The sequence below is a fragment of the Odocoileus virginianus genome, chromosome 4 (assembly GCF_023699985.2).
Source record: "Odocoileus virginianus isolate 20LAN1187 ecotype Illinois chromosome 4, Ovbor_1.2, whole genome shotgun sequence".
NCBI classification, from domain to species: domain Eukaryota; kingdom Metazoa; phylum Chordata; class Mammalia; order Artiodactyla; family Cervidae; genus Odocoileus; species Odocoileus virginianus.
Window position 1 is genome coordinate 9,738,427 of NC_069677.1, and position 21,025 is coordinate 9,759,451.

At 38.2% G+C, this 21,025-nt stretch overlaps 1 protein-coding gene across 1 annotated transcript in view; it reads left to right on the forward strand.

The window, feature by feature from the left end:
* Nucleotides 1-21,025, forward strand: part of SLC49A4 (solute carrier family 49 member 4) — a 98,651-nt gene that overhangs the window by 785 nt on the left and 76,841 nt on the right. The window contains exon 2 of the mRNA XM_020912777.2: nucleotides 8,600-8,693. Coding sequence (XP_020768436.1) covers nucleotides 8,600-8,693 — 94 coding nt within the window. The remainder of the gene's footprint in view (nucleotides 1-8,599; nucleotides 8,694-21,025) is intronic.

Consider the following 21,025-nt stretch of genomic DNA (forward strand, 5'->3'; position numbering starts at 1 on the left):
GGTGTTGAGGGTGACAGGCAGAAAATAGAGTGATGATGTCCAGATACAAGGAAGTAATGAGTTGGCTTTCTGTAATAGATGACTCCAGCCCAGGAAGAGCTGTTGGGGAACTCAGGACCTGACGCTTTGGTTTCTGGAAAAGGGTGCACAGCAACTTTAAAGTGTGTGTATGTGACCAGCTGCAAGTGCCAACTGAGATTTTTAACTCTCAGATAAAGCTTACAGATGAAGACTCTCTTTTCATAGAGAATGCTCTAGACAGACGTCTCACTACCACTTGCCAGTGTGATTCTGTGAGAAAAATGGTCATAGGATTGAATGTTAAGACGTTGAACTATACCACAAAAGTATGGATAAATGACTCATGACCAATGTGATGTATGTGCTAAAAAGTAGAGGACAATTTTAGGCACAGGAGTGTAGTATCTAAAAGAAGACAAATAGTTTGGCATGCTTCTAATGTTCAGTTCTGGGCATTAATTTTTGAAAGGCCATTGGCAAAGTGGAGTCCTTTAAAAGTTGTGTGACAAGAATGTAAAGGGTATAAAAATCATAATATGTCAAATGAAGGGAATTGGGTGTGTCAAGCTTCAAAAAGAAACTTCAGGCAGGATATAAATGTGTGGAAATCAAGTAAATGAGGAATTAGACTTAATGTGCATAGTTCTAGAAGGAAGAACTAAACTGAATGAAGTTACAAGAAGCTGTAACTCAAAGGAATAAAGGAAAGAACCATCTTACAATGAAAGTATCCAGACCTGGAAAGTGTGGAACTTCCAGGCAGAGATATGTGCTAGTTGCTGAGAAAGTTTCTTGTACTGAATGGGGTTTTCTTTGTTTTGATTTTTTTGCTTTAAACTACATTAGACTTTATTTGGATTTTACTAGTTTTTCCACAAATGTCTCTTTTTTTTCCCCCCTGTTCTAAGATTCAGTCAAGGGTCCCAAATTACATTCAGTTGTTATTTCTTGTTAATCTCCTTCAGTCTGTGACAGTTCCTCTGTCATTCTTTACCAGGTTGGATAACTTAAGGGGAAATGCTATTTTATTGTTTCTTTTAACTTTTTAACAGGAGCATTTTTCAATATTATTCCATAAATTTAGCCAACTATATTTTTAAGGTAGAAAAATGCTAATTTTTGTCCTTTTTATTATAATTATATTCACTATATATATAGGATAATTACACATATATAATTCCCACCCAACTTAGTAGAAGACCAGTTATCTTTCTGAAATTGCTTTTGTACTCTCTCACTTTTCATTTTCCAGCAAGGAGATAAAAAGGGACTACCTAGTGAGATCATAGAAGAGCCAAGAGTGGGTGTGTGCCCTGGAAGCCAATGAAGAAAATTTCAAGAAGGAGATAGCACCCAAATGTGTGCTGAGCTCTCGGGACATAGCGCTCATGGAGCCTCCATTCTAATGAGGAGGTCCAGGCACCAAAGGACTTATAGTGTGTCAGATGGTGATCAATGTTTTAGAGAAAAATGGAAGTAAGGCAGGGGAGAAAGGGGGTGTGATTGGGTGATACTTTATCTAGACTGTCAGGGAAGGCCTTACTGATAATGTGTGTTTGAGCAGAGACCTGAGGGAGAAAGGAAACACACCTTGGCAATTCTGGACAAGACTCTTTGGGACAAAGACAAAGGTCATAAACTTGTTTGACATATCTGAGAAAGATACATAGTAGAGAAATAAATTGTAGAAGGACTGTTGGGCAGCTCAGAGGGCCTACTTTAAGTGACTGGGCTTTAATTTCAAATGAGGCTTGTGTGGCTGAGTTGAGCCTCAAGGCCACCGTAAGGATGCTGGTCATGAAGATGTGAGGAGGGCTCACTCTACTGGAAGGTTTGAGCAGGAGGGTAAAATGATGACTGTTAATATCTTGAGAACAAGAGTCACAGCAGGGAGACCAGTTGAAGGGGTAATGGACCAACTCAGATGCGGCTGGTGATGACTTCCAACTGGGGTGAAAGTAGTGAAGGACTTGAGAAGTGGTTGGATTCCAGATACATGTTGAAAGTAGACTTGCCAGTATTCTTTGATGGATAGGCAGAGGTGAAGTATGAGGAATTTGGAGGATTCTAAGATCTTTCTCAACTTTTTTTTAGCATAAGTAATTGGGAGAATCAAGCTGCAGTTTACTGAGATGTAGAAGATTGTGGGAGGAGCATTTTGGGGGTAGATCATGAATCTGGCCTGCAGGTCAAGAATTTGAAATGCCTATTTGAAATAGGATAGGCTGAGCTGAAGAACTGATGCTTTTGAACTGTGGTGTTGGAGAAGACTCTTGAGAGTCCCTTGGACTGCAAGGAGATCCAACCAGGCCATCCTAAAGGAGATCAGTCCTGAATATTCACTGGAAGGACTGATGTTGAAGCTGAAACTCCAGTACTTTGGCCACCTGATTCGAAGAGCTGACTCATTTGAAAAGAGCTAGGAAAGATTGAGGGCGGAAGGAGAAGGGGACTACAGAGGATAAGATGGTTGGATGGCATCACCGACTCAATGGACATGAGTTTGAGTAAGCTCCGGGAGTTGGTGATGGACAGGGAGGCCTGGCATGCTGCAGTTCGTGGGGTGGTAGAGTCGGACATGACTGAGTGACTGAACTGAACTGAGCTGAAACTGTCAGTTTATTGCCTGAGCAATAAATTTGTGTGTCGTCAACCTGTAATGGTATTTAGTCAGAGAAGGCAATGGCAACCCACTCCAGTACTCTTGCCTGGAAAATCCCATGGACGGAAGAGCCTGGTAGGCTGCAGTCCATGGGGTCGCTAAGAGTTGGACACAACTGAGAGACTTCACTTTTCACTTTCATGCATTGGAGAAGGAAATGGCACCCCACTGCAGTGTTCTTGCCTGGAGAATCCCAGGAATGGGGGAGCCTGGTGGGCTGCTGTCCATGGGGTCACACACAGTCAGACATGACTAAAGTGACTTAGCAGCAGCAACAACAGCAATGGTATTTAGTCTTGGAGCTGAGTGAGATCACCTGTGGAGAGGGATGTTGCTTCAGAAGAAGACAGCGCAGGGGCATTCCAACATTTAGAGCTTGGAGAGAGAAGGAAGAACCAGCTAGTGAGGACTGAGAGTAGAGCCTTAGATTTAGCAACATGGAGATCTTTGGTGTCTTTTAAAAGAATAGTCTCATTAGAGTGGTGGGGGTAAGTTCAAGAGTGTAGACTTTTATGTTAAACACACTGTAAAGGGCAGCAGAGAAATGAAGGAGTAGCCAGGGGAGAATGTGACTACTGAGAAGGTATTTTAAAGATAAGAGATATTAAAGCATTTTTCTGGAATGCAATGTCCTAATGGATTCAGAAGAAAGGGAGAAAATAACAATGTTAGAGGGAGGGGGAGGAACTGCCGTAGCCATGTCCTTGGGTAAACAAAATGGGATGCAGTCCTCAAGAGCACAAGTAGGTAGGTTGGCCTTAGAAAGAAGTATTGACAGCTAATTCTTCAATGGCAATGGAAAAAATGATAGAGCGTATAGATTACAGATGCAGATGGTGGGTGCTAGGAGCTTGTGGGAGTTATCATTGTTTATAGTTCTCAGAAAATAAGAAACAATATTGCCACCTGACAATGAAGCTAGGAGAACAATTCTTGGAAAATTGAAGAGATGTGATAAATTGTAATACTATTTCCTAGGAAAGGAGAGAATACACAGACTAGGAGATTGTAGTAGGATTGTTGGACAGCTCAGAGGGACTGCTTTAAGTGACTGGGCATTCATTTCAAGTGTGACCAGTTGTGCTCGCTTCGGCAGCACATATACTAAAAAAAAGTGTGACCAGTTAGCATGGTTGTGTGTCTCCCTCCAGCCTGTTCTGTTGGGCAAGCACAGGCATGGGCAGAGTTGGTGAAGAGAGAGATCACAAGAGGTGCAGTTTGCCAAATGTGTATGACTAACTACGTGCAGGCAGAGTAGAGGATTATGTAGAGAGTGATATAACAATGGACCACAGAATCTAAACTAGGTAAACGAGAAAAAGACACACATGAGATGGATGAGAAAAAGGAGTAGGCTCCAAAATTGTTATTCCCAATGGATGAAGAATTTAGAGTACTGGAAGGAATGAGTGGGAAGGAGAGAAGGTCATGGTTGAAGAATGGGATGCTTGAAATTGGGATTGTGTCGTGGATGCAGTTATGGTAGATATAAGGTCAGAGTTTAACCAAGAGAGTAGACAACCAAAGTAGGGTAGAGGACGTGATCGTCGAATAAGAAGTCAGGAGACTGAGAGGCCTGGATATTGGAAAGGTCATGTCTTGCATTGAAATCACCAGATTTATGAAAGATATAGTGTCCTCAGAAGTAATAATGAGCCAGAACAGGTTTAAGCCTTGAGGATGAATGATGTAGAGGCAGGTATGTGGTGGTCTGTAGGCAGTCACAGCTGGGAGTGGTGAGCATGACAGTCAGAACTGGGTCCATGGCTCTTCTGGCCATGATGGAGTAACAGGAACTGGGTTTATCCTTCCATCTTAAACTACTCAAAACAGAAAACAAAATCAAGGTATATGAAACAGTGGTTTTCAGACATTGGACAATAGGTAGAGCAGGACAGTGATCCTTACAATTGCTTCACCCAAAGATACGGAGTTCAAACAGAGCCCCACAGTTTCCCTAAGTTGAGGAGACAGTTGAGATGTTTAAGAGGCCACCGTAGCCAGAATTCTTGGGGAAGAATACCAGAGAGGAAAAGAGTTCACAGAGAGAGAGTTCTTGATTTGCAGGGAGTTCCTCTTGGGTCTTCAGCTGAGCACTGACTAGCAGTTTACACGTGAAGAAACTACTCAAGTCTGAGAAAAGGACTACCAGAAAGAAGCAGGCAGAACAATTCTCAAAGTTCATGCAAGTCTGGGAATAGTTCCCATTCCCAACAGCCAAAACGGGAATACCTCATAATACATAGGAGGTTGGATTGAATGATCAGAAGGGTGCTGCCTCAGCAGTAATGACTAACAAGCTCTAGACTAAAGGCTGCTCTGGTTCCACCTAATAAAACTTAAAAGTACTCCTTGAAAAGATCAAAAGTAACTATATCCCAGAACATTGTTCAAAAGGAGTTGAAAAAAATCTATTACCCAACAGGTTAAAATTCAGATTGTCTGACATCCAAATCAGAAGTTACCAAGCATGCAAAGAAACAGGAAAATAGAACATTTCAAAAGGAGAAAAAGCACTTAGAACAGACCAAGAAATGGCACAGATGATAAAATTAATAGACAGGGACATCAAAGCAGCTACTATGAATAGGTATATTACATGTGTTCAAGAAGATAGAAGAAAGCATGTTAAGGAGAGACACAGAAAACATAAAAAAGACCAACGTTAAACTCCTGGAGATGAGGATGTAATCTGGGTCTGAAACCAGAAAAAACATGCTAGATAGGCTTTAATAGCAGATTAAACATTGTAGAAGAAAAGATTAGCAAACTTAAAGATGGAGTGATAAATACTGTCTAAAGTGGAACACAGATGAAAAAAATGATTAGAAAAACCCCACAAGTATCAGTGAGCAGTAGTTTTAAGTGGCCTAATAAATGTATAATTAGAGTCCCAGATGAAGAGATTGGTTAAGGGAAGAGGGCATGGAGTAAGATGAAATGGGGTAGGAGGGAGAGATTGAACAAATAATGCCAGAAAAATTTCGAAATTTGTTGATATCCTTAAACCCAGAAATACAATAATCCTAGTAGAAGAAATAGCATAAACAAAACCACACAGAACAAATTGCAGCCTGAATAAAACTACAGCAAGGCACATCATCATCATACTGCTTCAACCAGAGAAAATCAAAACATCAAGAGAGAAGAGACTGGGAGTTTTATTTAGAGAGGAGAGAGTAACAATGATCTGGAAGTGGCTGGGGAAGCAGTGTCCTCAGGGAAGAGGTTTCAGAGGAGTAAAAAGATGAAGACAGTGTTTATGAAAGAGCTTGATAATGGGGGGGGGGGGGTGATTCCACTGATCTGCAGATTCTGAGAGCTCCAGAAGGCACAGTGGAAAGATTTTGGGAGTTCAGACCCTGGCAGAGATGAGGTCAGATTTTAGGATGTGTGAAGCCATATTGGGATAAGGATGACCTGTGAATCTTGGGTCTTTTGTGACTAGTGTAAACAGGAAAAACAGGCACAATGTAATTAGTCCTCATAGTCTCGGAGGCAGATCCAGGTGGCGAGGCTCTGGCTGTGGAGGATAGGGACAAGTGGTCTATACTAGGAGCAATTAGAGCTTATCTTCATTCCAGCTGATGGAGCCTGAGGCGGACAGTTTTTCCAGATAAAACTTATTTCCATGCATCCACTGCGGATGTGTTTGTGTGTGTGTGTGTGTGTGTGGTGGAGTGGGGTTGGGTGTTTTGTGGGTTTTTTTTGGCACTCAATTTTGTATCATGATATTTAGACACCAATTGTGGAGGCTGTCTTCCTGTACCCAGTAGGTTCCCAGCAAAGGTGCTATCATCCATTGGAAAGGGGCTTACTGTAAAGTCTGGATGCCATATTTGAGTAGAATTTATTTTTATTATCATATTTAGTTTTCCAAAATTATTCCTGTACCTTTCATCAGATGGTTTTTGCATTCACATCCTAGTACTGTAATCCCTTGGGATTTATTTATGTGATGGTCCTAGATGTCTCCTAAGCATATTTTTCCTGGGGAATTCAGACTTCTTGCCAAAGTCAGTTGCTGTCTTTTTCAGTACATGAAACTACAGAGTCCTGCCTTGTCAAAATTCAAATGAGATCAAAAAAGCAAGAAAGCATTCTATTCAAAACTGAGCATCAATTGAGGTGGATTGGATAATATTTGGCAACAATTAAAAATAAGAAAGCCACAAGTTGTGCCTGTAAGATTGCTTTATAGTAATCAGATTTTCACAAGTTCTTTATTCTTGAAAGTTTATATCAGCTGTTTTGTGCTAGCTTTGAGCAGTAGTAATAGGAAACCTAGTTATTTGGACCCTAGGGCTATAAACAATGCCCCACTGCCCACTTGGTGGCTATTTACCTTAATTACAAACCAACTAGGAAGAAATAAACATAATGTAGAATGTGAGCCTTATAGACCCAAATTGATAAAATTTTATCCACTATCTCAGGGCACCCAGTATGACCTTACAAGAGCAACAGTTTGCAAGTTTAGGATATTTATGACTATGAATGTACTTTTTATTAATTATACTTTATTTCCTGTGGCTGTAATGTGGTTTTAAAATCTGCATTGTTAGTAGAAGCAGTAAATGAGCAGTATGTATGCATTACTTGTTCCTGAGCACAATTTTCTATGTTATTCCTTCTGCCAAATTATATTAATCATATTCAGATCATATAAAGCTAACTCAGTTCATGTCACAAATTATCCTCTATGTAGCATGTGTGTGCCTGATCTGAATCTCAAGTTTATTTTCCTTGCTGTGTTTAATCTGCATAATTATAGTTTTGTTGACTTTCAATTTCCTTCAAGCAGAGAAGCCCTTTGGAAACCAAACATTTAACCATCTCCCTTCTGCCAAGAAAAGAAAACTGGGGGAAAAAAAAGAGAAAATTTGCATAAAACAGTTTAAGTCTGTTCACTGTGAAATGGTTTCAAGGGTGTTGGGTCTGGGAAAAATTGGAAGAAATGTTGCTATTTTTGCCACATACTCCATATGAGCCACCTCTGTGATGTGGCTGCCACAAAACAGTAAGACAGCATTAATTTAGTGATAAGAAAAGTGCAGCATTCCAACAATAGGAAGACAGAATCTTGTTATATTATTCAGCCACAGCCAGACTGTTGTATCTGGTTTTGGTTACTTTGTTTTTACATTTTATATTTTCTTTTGCTCTGTTATCCACATAACTGACCCTTGGCACATATTTTCAAAATAGTTGATCATATTTGGGATACAAAGGGAAGAGCTGTCTGATCCACATTATCTTCTAAAACCCGAAACCATGCTTTCTCCTTTTTTTAAACAACATCATTCTATAAGTTGAAAGCCATTTGATAAATCAACAACATTAAATACTATTATATTAATACTATTGTATTAATAGTCAAAGGGTTCTAATGGGCTATCTCTTAAGACCTTATAACAAATTTGTCCTGATTGTAAGATAAAATAAGTAATTGGCCACTTGTCATTTTTTGAGAAAATTTAAAGCAATAATCTATCATGTAAAAAAAAAAAACAACTATGGGGGCAGTTTAGAATTTTTTAAATTAACAGCTTGGCTTTGAAAATTGGAAATTTTATATTTGAGATGTAAAACTAAAACATCTTTTAAAATTATTCTCTATATATTTTAGTCTTATATCTGAACAAAGCATTATTAGCCATTCATTTAAAAAAACTGGAGCTCATAGAAGTTTTTACTCAATCCTTGATGTGATCATTCAGGTTTTCTCTTAAAGTTAAAATCATTTCATTTTCAGCATGTAGAGTTCTCCCTTCCCATGTTGGGAGTTACAGAGAAAGGCCATATTAGAATTTAATACCAGTATGATTAAGTAAAAAAAAAAAAACCTTTGTTCTTAACATTGACTTACTTGAAGAGAAAATAGAGAATAATCCAGATGTTTTTGTTTTCTTTCAGGTCTTCGGATAACTGTGCTTCTGACGTCCTTTCTTATGGTTTTGGGAACTGGTCTAAGGTGCATCCCTGTATCAGACTTAATGCTTAAAAGAAGGTAAATCATGTAAATAACTTAAAATTTTTTTTCCACATTTTTCTGTTATCAGTGTATTATATATGTTTGGTTATAAGCTTTTAGTAAACAGTTGCATTTTTAAAATCAGTAGAGGGTCATATTTATAGTAGCATTTTTTCCGCTGACATGGTAAATAATTGAGTGTACATTTATTAGTTGTCATATGGAAGATACTGTACTAATTTTTGTGTAAATACATAGAGAATAAGTTAATCTTCATGCTATCCAGGAGCTATAATAACCATGGGAAAATAATACTAGAACAAAAGGAAGAATAATGTATTAATAGGTAATGCCACAAGAGACAGAGAAGTTTTGGCTGAGGATCTCAGAAACGAGGTTTCATAAAGAAGGTGATGATTAAAGTAGGCATTGAAGGACAAATAGGATTTTGATACCTATAGTTAGGGGAAAGATATTCCGGGGTAGAGGAACAACAAGAACGAAGGCACAGAGGCAGGTTAAGCACAAGTTTCTTCTGGGATGGGTAGGTAGCTTCTTTTCTGTATAGCAGCATTTCTGCACCTGGGGTATATGGATTTATTCTCAAGGGATACAGAGTATATGAAGATTTTAGAACTTTGTTTTCCTTTTGGTTATAGTATTAGAAGATTTTTTAACCAATAATAATCTGTAATTTAAAAAAATATTTTTATTGACCAGGATGTCAGTTTCCTAGTGTTTATCAAACTGGAATCCTTGGATTTGACCTTAAGAGCCATTGATAAAATTTTTCCCATTAACAAAGAGCTGTAAATGACTGACGTTTGGGAGATACTGGTATACAGAAGAAAGCATAAGAAAGCAGTATGTAGAGATGAGTTTAGAAAAGGGTATCCTGATTATGCATGATATTGATGCCATCCCTTAGAACCACAATTCCTCACTGGACAGTTGGGAGCCACTTAGGTTCCTAATCTGAGCAGCAATAGGATCAGACCTATATTAGGTAAACTATTGATTTGAAGACTGTAGGATTGAACTGTAGGATTGATTACAGAGGGTTAAGAGTACCAGCAGGAGACAAGGAAGGATGCAGTGTGAGAGCCCAAGCTGGAGTCATCCTTTTGTTTCATTTGTTTATTCACTTATTAGTTCATTTATTCAACTAAATTCACTGAACTCCTCCTGTGTGCCAAGCTCTTTTCTGCACATGGGGAATACAGCAGAAAACACAGTAGGAAAATCTCTGACTTGTGCAGTTTACATTCCAGTTGGGAAGACGGCAATAAACTAGATAAGTAAGTTAAATGTATAGTATGTGCTGTGGAAAAAAAATAGGAAAGAAGGATTTGAAATAGGAAAGAAGTGAAAGGATGGTGAAATTTCAGGGGAAAATGGGCAAAAAACCTGTTACTGGGAAGATACCTTTTGAGGGTAAAGCCTGGAGGAATGAATGGATGGATGATGTGTTATGTAAGGGGCAAGCATTCCAGGCAGAGAGAACAGCAAGTATACAGGATGGCAAGAGAAGAGCAAACCTGGCAGGAAGACTGGCAGGGCTGGAGCCAAACCAGAGACTTTATGGGAAGAGGGTTGGGAAATGAGACCAGTCATGGGTGGTGATGGGAGTGTGAGACCAGGTCCTTCAAGACCTCGTAAGGACTTCAACTTTTTTCAAGCTAGAAAATCATTGGAAGCTCTGAGCCGAAGAGAACCATGATCACAGGCTGCTTTATTGAGAATGCAGGAGTGAGAAGACCAGGGAGGGAATCAGTGCAATAAACCACATGAGAGATGATGCTGACTTGAGCCATAGTGGTGGCAGTGGTGGTGGTGAGGAGTGGTCAAATCTGATTATGTTTTGAAGGACTTGCTAATGGACTGAATAAAGGGAATAACAGAAAGTGAGGAGTCCAGAATGACTGTCTTACCCTGAGAAGTTGTGGGAATGGAAAGGATAGCATAGGTGTCAGAGAGAACATGTGAGAAAGACATCAGAGATGATATGACTGAGGTTGCACTTTGGAGACTCTGACATTGTTGATTCCGTTAACAGACACACAGGACCCAGGAGGAGAAGGAGTAGATTTTAGGTACAAGATGTTGACTTTTATTTGGAACAGAATTTTTCCTTTTCAAAATAAATGCTGTTCATTTTCAGATTTTCAAAATATGTTATCTTTCCAGAAAATTGAGAGTATAAGTGTTTCGTATTTTTAAAGGCAGATATCATTTGGGTTCCTGTGGAATGCTGGTCTTCATGTCCTATCCTTCTGAGTGAGATTTTAACAGATGAGTTTCATTGTGTTTGAAATGTTCTTAATTTTTCAAATATATAGTTTTTGTTTTTAAAGCATCTACAGTTTTTAAGTACAAATTTCAGTATAAGCTGAAATTCAATAGTGCATTCTTTACAAATGCTTCCTAGTATTTCTGGTACCTTTTCTTCTGTTTTGGGCCATCTATTCTACTGCTTCTCTCTAGTTTTATATCCCTTCATATCCTTTCCAAATATAAAATTATAGGACTAACAAAGAGTTGACTCTGTGGTAGAGAAAATGGTATGAAAAATAAGTAGAGCTCATAAAGAAATGTAAACAAAGAAAGGAAAGAGAAGAAAGAAAGAATTCTGAGAGATTGAACCTTTCATAAAAAGAAAGTATAAATTGAATTTTCCATCCTTTGTGTGTTCACCTATCATATAAGGAATATGGGAATATTATCCCCTTGAAATGAGACTTCATTTATGTCCATGCAATATTTCTTTTTTTTTTTTTTCTTCCATTTATTTTTATTTGTTGGAGGCTAATTACTTTACAACATTGCAGTGGTTTTTGTCATACATTGAAATGAATTAGCCATGGATTTACATGTATTCCCCATCCCGGTCCCCCCTCCCACCTCCCTCTCCACCCCATCCCTCTGGGTCTTCCCAGTGCACCAGGCCCTGAGCACTTGTCTCATGCATCCAACCTGGGCTGGTGATCTGTTTCACCCTAGATATACATGTTTCGATGCTGTTCTCTTGAAACATCCCACCCTCGCCTTCTCCCACAGAGTCCACAAGTCTGTTCTATACATCTGAGTCTCTTTTTCTTTTTTTGCATATAAGGTTATCGTTACCATCTTTCTAAATTCCATATATATGTGTTAGTATACTGTAATGGTCTTTATCTTTCTGGCTTACTTCGCTCTGTATAATGGGTTCCAGTTTCACCCATCTCATTAGAACTGATTCAAATGAATTCTTTTTAATGGCTGAGTAATATTCCATGGTGTATATGTACCACAGCTTCCTCATCCATTCGTCTGCTGATGGGCATCTAGGTTGCTTCCATGTCCTGGCTATTATAAACAGTGCTGCGATGAACATTGGGGTGCACGTGTCTCTTTCGGATCTGGTTTCCTCAGTGTGTATGCCTAGAAGTGGTATTGCTGGGTCATATGGCAGATCTATTTCCAGCTTTTTAAGGAATCTCCACACTGTTTTCCATAGTGGCTGTACTAATTTGCATTCCCACCAACAGTGTAAGAGGGTTCCCTTTTCTCCACACCCTCTCCAGCATTTATTGCTTGTAGACTTTTGGATAGCAGCCATCCTGACTGGTGTATAATGGTACCTCATTGTGGTTTTGATTTGCATTTCTCTGATAATCATGCAATATTTCTTTAGAGCAATATTATTAACAACTGTTACAATGTTAATTATTAACAGCTGTTACAATGAAAATGCTACAGTTAGAATGCCTATTTTTGACTAGAAGCCTCATTAGATTACCACTTTTAAGCTTAAGACTCCCATTTGACACTGAACCAGAAGGGATAAAGACCTTCTGTGCATTTAGCCAGCACTGAAACAAGTATTTAGCGATCTGTTTCTGTACCCCTGTTTCACTAGAAGCTTTTTGAACTTCTGAGCCAGCCTTCTGAATAGTGACCCTGTACCTTTTACTTCCTGTAGCTTAGCTTTTATGAGTCTTAAGACATGAGAGAAGCAGCTTTCTGATTAGCCCTTTCTTCAATTACAACTATTAATACCACCTTCCTAATGGTGTTTTATCTCTTCATAGTATCAGTATTTCTTTTATCTACATAGTACCAATGAAAATTGAAGAAAAATTATTTTGCCACTTTTCTCTTATTAACACCACAAATAAATAAGGAACTTAGAATAATGAACTATAAAGCATTTCTTCTATGATTGGGAAGCAAATTATAAAAAAAAAAACTAAATGGCATTACTCTATAGTGTTAAATGAAATATGGCATGCATAGTAAACAATTTACAGACTTCTAGAAGGTGAACTTATAGTAGGTTATATCTGCTTTTAATCACAGGTGTATCCAGTAATTTCCATGATATATTATCTTTCAAATCAATGTAATTTTTATTAATATTAATAATAGATTACTAGCATATGATAAATAGTTAAATAGTATGGTTCTAGTAAACGTAGATTTTCTAGAAATATACTCCATTGTAAAATGCTTTGTAGCTGACAATCTTAAATTTAAAGTGATTATTGCAGAAAAAAATGAGTTGTTTAGTAAATGGTTTTATGATAACTGCTTAGCTATCTGAAAAAGAATGAGGAAGAGCCCTATATCTGTCCTTACCACTTAAGTAAATTCCAGTTGGATCAACCATTTAAGTATAAAATATGAACCTTAGAAATATTAGAATATGAGACTAATTTTAAATAATCTTAGAATGGCAAAGGCCTTCCAACTAAGACACAAATCTCAGAAGCCATAGAAAAGTATAATACTTTTGACTATGTAAAAGTTTAGTATATCTGCATGATTAAATATACTATAAAAATACACACACGTATATATATACTATAAAACAAAGTCAAAAGAAAAGTTGAAAACTGAAATGTTTGCAACAATAAGACAAAGGGATAATTTCCTTAGTTGAAAAGAACTCTGTCAAACCAATAAGAAAAATAGCAAGGCAATAAGAAAATGAGTGGTAGATATGAGGAAGTAATTACAGAAATTAAAATACAAATCTTAAGAAAAGATATTCAACAACTTCATCATAGTTAAAGAAAAATGAAAAAGCAATTATGTATCTGTTATTGGCAAAGATGAAAAAGTATGATAATGTGCTGTGTTGCCTGAGGTATAGGGGAAAAACAGGTGTTACAAGTAATTTGGAGAATTCTATTTAGAGGGCATTTTTACAGTATTTATTAAATTAAAAATGTACATGTCCTTTAACCCAGTAGTTGTCCTTCTAGAAAATTAGCCCACATATAAAGTTATATCATTTTGGAAGGACAGTCATGTTTGTATGGTTTTGCTTGTAATAGCAAAAGGCTGATTACAACCCAAATGTCTTCAGCAGAGGGGTAGTGATGATGAAGTATACAGTGAAATAGTATGTAGCTGTGAAAAGGGAGTAAAAGTTCTGTTAAGTGCTGATTTGGAAATATCTCCAAGATATATTGTTGAGTTTTAGAAAAGACTAAGTTTATAGTATTATGTTTAATATATTCCTACTTAGAAAAAAAGTGGGAGGGATATATTTGGCAAGGACTGTTGCTGAAAGAAACCATTACCGTTGGTTGATTTTGAGGAGGAAGCCTGGAAACCTAGAAGTCTGGGGTGGAAAGGAGATTTACTTTTTATTTTTATACTCTTAACTCTGCTTGAGAATATCTTTACCATGTGCTAATATCACATTTTGGAGTGAAAACACTAATTAAGAGAATCTAAAATGATCATATCAGATCTTCAATAATGAGAGTAAGAGAAAGAAAGATAAGAGACTGCTTTTCTGAGTGTGAAAACAATGAAAGAAATCACAAGGGAAAGATGTGTAGATTTGACTACATAAACCCTGAACCCTCATGCTTCTAAGATAAATCATAAAATTAAAATACAAAGTAGCAAAAATATGTGTTGTAAATATATCTAACCTAAAATAATATTAAAATTATAAGCACTTATGAAAGAAAATGGACATAATAGACGTACTTAACAAATGTTGATTCCTAAATTTCATTATTTAAATCAAACCTTGGGAGTCAACTTTTATTGACAGACTATTTATTTGTAAAGGATAGGCTAAGCTGTGTAAAAAGATTAAAAATACACAAGTTCAATAAATAAGTTTATTTTTCTCCCAAGAAACAGTCTGAAAGATAATGGGCTGCCCCAGACCAGGTAGGCAGCTCTGTTCCAGGAACTCAAGTTCCTTTTCTGTTGTTCTAACATCCCCTGTGGTAATATTCCTGTCCAGGTGGTCAAAGCTGACTCATTATCGTGCTTTCATTCCAGTCCACAGGAAGGAAAAATAGGACATCCAGGGCAAGTGACTACATCTTTAAGTGTTGACCAAGAAGCTGTATGTATTAATTCTAATCACACCCCACTGGTACAGACTTAGTCATATGGCCACACCTATCTGCAAGAGGAGCTGGACGTGTAGCTCAGCAGCAATGCCCCCAGTTACAGCGCAAGGATGCTAAAGAAAAAAATAGATATATATAGCTATCACAGGACTGGAAAAGGTCAGTTTTCATTCCAGTCCGTAAGAAAGGCAATGCCAAAGAATGCTCAAACTACCGCACAATTGTACTCATCTCACACACTAGTTGGAGAAGGAAATGGCAACCCACTCCAGTACTCTTGCCTGGGAAATCCTGTGGACAGAGGAGCCTGGTAGGCTGCAGTCCATGGGGTCGCCAAGAGTCGGACATGACTGAGCGACTTCACTTTCACTTACCTACTCCAGTGTTCTTGCCTGGAGAATCCCAGGGACGGGGAAGCCTGGTGGGCTGCTATGGGGTTGCACAGAGTCGGACACGACTGAAGTGACTTAGCAGCAGCAGCAGCAGCACACGCTAGTAAAGTAATGCTCAAGATTCTCCAAGCCAGGCTTCAATAATACGTGAACCATGAACTTCCAGATGTTCAAGCTGGTTTTAGAAAAGGCAGAGGAACCAGAGATCAAATTGCCAACATTCGTTGGATCGTCGAAAAAGCAAGAAAGTTCCAGAAAAACATCTATTTCTGTTTTATTGACTATGCCAGAGCCTTTGACTGTGTGGATCACAATAAACTATGGAAAATTCTTAAAGAGATGGGAATACCAGACCACCTGACCTACCTCTTGAGAAATCTGTATGCAGGTCAGGAAGCAACAGTTAGACCTGGACATAGAACAACAGACTGGTTCAAAATAGGAAAAGGAGTGCATCAAGACTGTATACTGTCACCCTGCTTATTTAACTTAAATGCAGAGTACATCATGAGAAATGCTGGGCTGGATGAAGCACAAGCTGGAATCAAGATTGCTGGGAGAAATATCAATAACCTCAGATATGCAGATGACACCATCCTTATGTAGCTCAGCAGCAATGCCCTTATGGCAGAAAGTGAAGAAGAACTAAAGAGCCTCTTGATGAAAGTGAAAGAGGAGAGTGAAAAAGTTGACTTAAAGCTCAGCATTCAGAAGACAAAAATCATGGCATCCAGTCCCATCACTTCATGGCAAATAGATGGAGAAACTGGAAACAGTGGCAGACTTTATTTTGGGGGGCTCCAAAATCACTGCAGATGGTGACTGTAGCCATGAAATTAAAAGATGCTTGCTCCTTGGAAGAAAAATTATGACCAACCTAGACAGCATATTAAAAAGCAGAGACATTACTTTGCCAACAAAGGTCCATCTAGTTAAGGCTGTGGTTTTCCCAGTAGTCATGTATGAATGTGAGAGTTGGACAATAAAGAAAGCTGAGCACTGAAGAATTGATGCTTTTGAAGTGTGGTGTTGAAGAAGACTCTTGAGAGTCCCTTGGACTGCAAGGACCTCCAACCAATCAATCCTAAAGGAAATCAATCCTGAATAGTCATTGGAAGGACTGATGTTGAAGCTGAAACTTCAATACTTTGGCCACCTGATGTGAAGAACTGACTCATTTGAAAACACCCTGATGCTGGGAAAGATTGAAGGCACGAGGAGAAGGGAACGACAGAGGATGAGATGGTTCAATGGCATCACGGACTGAATAGACATGAGTTTGAGTAAACTCTAGGAGTTGGTGATGAACAGGGAGGTCTGACGTGCTGCAGTCCATAGGGTCACAAAGAGTCAGACATGACTAAGTGACTGAACTGAACTGATCACAGTGTAAACAGAGATAGTGGTACAGAGCACTCAATTAAGTAGTGCTCTTCTGGGTAGGAAATCTTAGCTAGAAACAAGTACATCCTGTTGAAGATTATGGAAGCCTCATTTTCCCCATGGAATGTTATATTTGGTCTCTTTTTGTAGAAGTGGGAGGATTTGTCCTATGTCCCACATAACAAAATTGGTTTGTAAATTAACTTAAGAAATAATAGCAACAACAAATGCATGGATACTATAACGAAAGAAAGTGGGAATGGATGTAAAAAGACAGTTAATAGTCTCTGCTATCTAATGTTTCCGAGTATACACGTGCCCCCTCTGCCTGTGCAGAAAACATGTTCGTCCTTCCTCAAAGGAGAAAGTCCACAGTTCTGTCCAGTCGCTGCATCTAGCTTGAAATCTGGCATCTCTGGCTTCTATCAGGTCTTCATGGTTCTCTGGGAGTAACTGCTTTGATTATTCTTTGTGAGTTTTGATTTTGACCTTGGGAAGGCTCTTCGTGGGTCCACTGTTCATAGTGAATACACCTGCAGTTGCAACATATGCCCTTCTTAGGGGCTGTGTCTTTTGTGTTTGCTGGTGCTGATTTGGGGACCTCAGGATTGCTTTAGGAATCAAGCAATCTTTAAGTTTTGTAGAACCATTTTGTGGTGTCTTTGGTGACACACTTCCCTCAAACACTTAGTAGGTTTCTTCTCTACTTACATCCAGTAGGTTCATGTAAATGTAGCCGTACCCAAAGATGTTTACTTAAGGCTATGGTTCTTACTCCTGCTGAATCTCCTTTCCTTTACTCCTTTTGTGCTCAGCTTATCCCTTTCCCCTCAATTTCATGGTGGCCTCGTGGATACCATCTGAAAAAAGTTAGGCCTGGGTTGGAAAATAACACCTTTAATTTGATCTTTGCTGCTAGACAGGCTCTAAAAGACATTATTTCCTGCCATTTAAAGATACAGAAGCAACCTGAGGCTTCAAATTCCTAGATTCTCATTAAATTTGGATAGCAGGCCTTGTGCAAAGAGAAACTCTCTTAGCAGAGCTCTTGTCCCTTCTGTCTGTGCTGGCAAACCAGCCAACACTTGTTTGCCTCCGCCTCTCTTGTAGTGCCATCCTAAAATCAGCAAGAGGTGGAAACAGAGTAGTCTGATTTTTTCCCACCCATTTCTAGGTCATCACAGGCAGTGGTTTTGCTGTATCTCACAAGCCACCTGCCTTTTCAGCCTGCAGCCTAACCACTAAGCCAGTGCCAAATGCCTTTTCAAATGCAAAATCCTATTCTGCAGCTAATTTCTCAATCAAGGAACAGTTAAGCTGTTATATGAGGTATCTCAAAATATAGTAACTCAAACAAGATAGTATTTCTTTCTAATGTGATAGTCCAGAGTTGGCAGGGAGGCCTAGGCATAGGCAGCTCTGTCCTACAAAGGGACCTAAGTTCCTTTAACTTGTTGCTCCCATAGGAAGATGACCTTGGCAGGACAGTCCAGAGCAATGCATCAGCACTGTAGTCACATTGCATCCCATAATCCCATATGAAGAGGGAGAGGGGGACCAGGGAGAGCATTTTGTTCTCATAGGACTGACCTTGAAATCCTCCTACTCTCATCACATTGGCCCAAACTTGGTAAGAAGGCCCCACCTCGCTGCAAGCAGGGCTTGGAAATGCAAACTGTAACTTACCCTAGCACAAACTTGGGGTGTTATGTACCTAAAAGGAAATTAGAAATAGTTTATTGTCTCTACCACAGGCAAACTGGCTATTTAGGAGAAAAAGATCATATTAGATCCTCATTTCATACCATGCACCAAAATAAATTCAGATGAACTAAATGGTTAAATATTTAATTGGAAAACAACATATAGGAATATTTATCTGATCTCTACATAGAAATTTTTTTCTAAAGTATGAAAAACAGAGGAAAATTATAAAGAGCAAAATCAATAGATGTGGCCACTTATAAAGAAGTTTATACTTATTAAGTGTAAATGCTCAAGTCTCTTATATAAAATGATATAGAACAGTCTGCCTTCCATATCTGGCATGAGGAACTTGTGGATAGACAGGGCCAACTGTATTACTGTTTTGTTGGATTGCCCAACTTTGTTTTGCTGGAATGTGCTAGGAGCTCTTTTATGTTTGACAAATAAAGCATATGTTTATCTACCATAAAAAAATTAAATGTACAGATTGTTAAGCTTAAAACAGAGTTGACCAAAAGGAAAAATATTTGTCAAAATAAGGGCAAGAACAGGTAAATATACATAAATATATTAAGCACTCATTCAAAATAAGAAATATTATAGTATACCAATGGAAAAAAAGACCAGTAGTCAAGAAAGAAAGACAGATTAAAACAAGGAGTTGCCTTTTGGCCTTACCAAGTGCGGTAGGCAGGATAATGCCCCCATCCACCAAAGATGTCCACCTTCTAATATCCAGAACCTGTGAATGTATTCTGTTACATGGCAAAGAAGAGCTCCGATTCTAGATGGGATTAAGTTTGCTAATCATCTGACCCTGAAACAGGAAGAGTATCCTGGGTTATCCAGGTGTGCCCAATGTAATCATAAAAGCCCTTAAATAAGAGATAGAAGAGGAAGTCAGAGAGATGCAATGTGAAAAGAACTCAAATCCCTGTTGCTGGCTTTGAAGATAGAGGAAGGGGGCCAGGAACCAAGGAAAGCAGGCAGCTGCTAGAAGCTGATAGAGGCAAGGAAGCAGATTCTTCTCCAGAGTCTCCAGAAGGGAACATAGCCATGCCACACTTTACTTTAGCTCAGTGAGACCCATGTTGGACTTCTGATTTACAGAACTGTAAGGTAATAAATGAGTCTTATGTTAAAGCCACTAAGTTTATGGCAATTTGTTAAAACATCAATAGAAGACTAACACACCAAATTTGTGTGTGTGTGTATTTGTTATTTTTCTATTAAAATTGAAAAAATATATTTTTATTTTTATGTGCATATTTTTAAAATAAGGGCACTCAGTGCTGGTGGGACAGACACTGCAGACCACTGTTGATGGGAATGTAAATTACTTCAGACCCTTCTGAAATACAACTTTGGAGTATATTTCATAAGGGGCTTCCCTGTTGGCTCAGTGGTAAAGAATCCATCTGCCAATGTAGGAGACAGTTTCAATCCCTGGGTCAGGAAGATCCCCTGGAGAAGGGAATGGCAACCCACTCCAGAATTTTTGCCTGGAGAATTCCATGGACAGAGGAGCCTGGTGAGCTACATCCAAGGGATTGCGAAAGAGTTGGACACAACTTAGCGACTAGGCAACAAGAAAATATTCATACCCTCCAACCTGTTGACCCTAAGGAAACAATTTGGAAATCGCAAATATTTTCATACAGAGATTATCACAACTGCATTATTAATATTAGTAAATAAGTAACAAACATTAGGAAAATATCAAGTGTTTTCGTACGTCTGTGTGATACACTATCAATGGAGCCATTAATAATTATGATTGTAAAGAATGAAATGAAAAAATGCTTATGTAGAGTATAAAGTTAAAATAATTTAGTGCATAAAACTGTATAATCAGTATAATATCTATGATTACCCGTGCCTAAGTTTTAATTGAGAGATGCATTAAAAAAAGGGGAAAAAAAGACTGAAAAATCAACAGATTAGTAGTGATTATGTGAGTTACTGAATTATTGAACTTATGGATTTTTTTCTTCTCTATACACTTATTTTCTACTACAAGTATATATACTTTTAAACTAAGAAAATAAAATAAAAGTTATGAGACAAGGAAAATGTTATGAGACCAAGTAGGGGGAAGCAGTAGGTCTCTCTCAGACCAGGGCTAAGTCTGTTTTTCCCCTGTGCCTTGCTGAGAGATTATCATATTTGGCCTTAATAATAATCCTGTGAATTAAAGTACCTTTCGGGAAATTGAAACAGAAAGAGAGTAAGTGGTTCACAAAAGATTATACAGTTAATAAATTTAGCTAAGGCTAGAAGCTGTCTTTTGATATCTAACCCAATATTCTTTTTTACTGTGTATTTTTATGAACTTTCTATAACTGTATGTGATGTTATTATTATAAGCTTCTTTAGGGCCAAGACTATAGTACTTATTTTTATATTACCTTTAATGTCTATCTGAAGATGCCTTGATCATAGTAGATATGCAGTAGATATTTTTAATTGAATCATAACTGGCCAAAATTACTAAAGGGTACAAAAGTGAAATAGATTTTCGTAA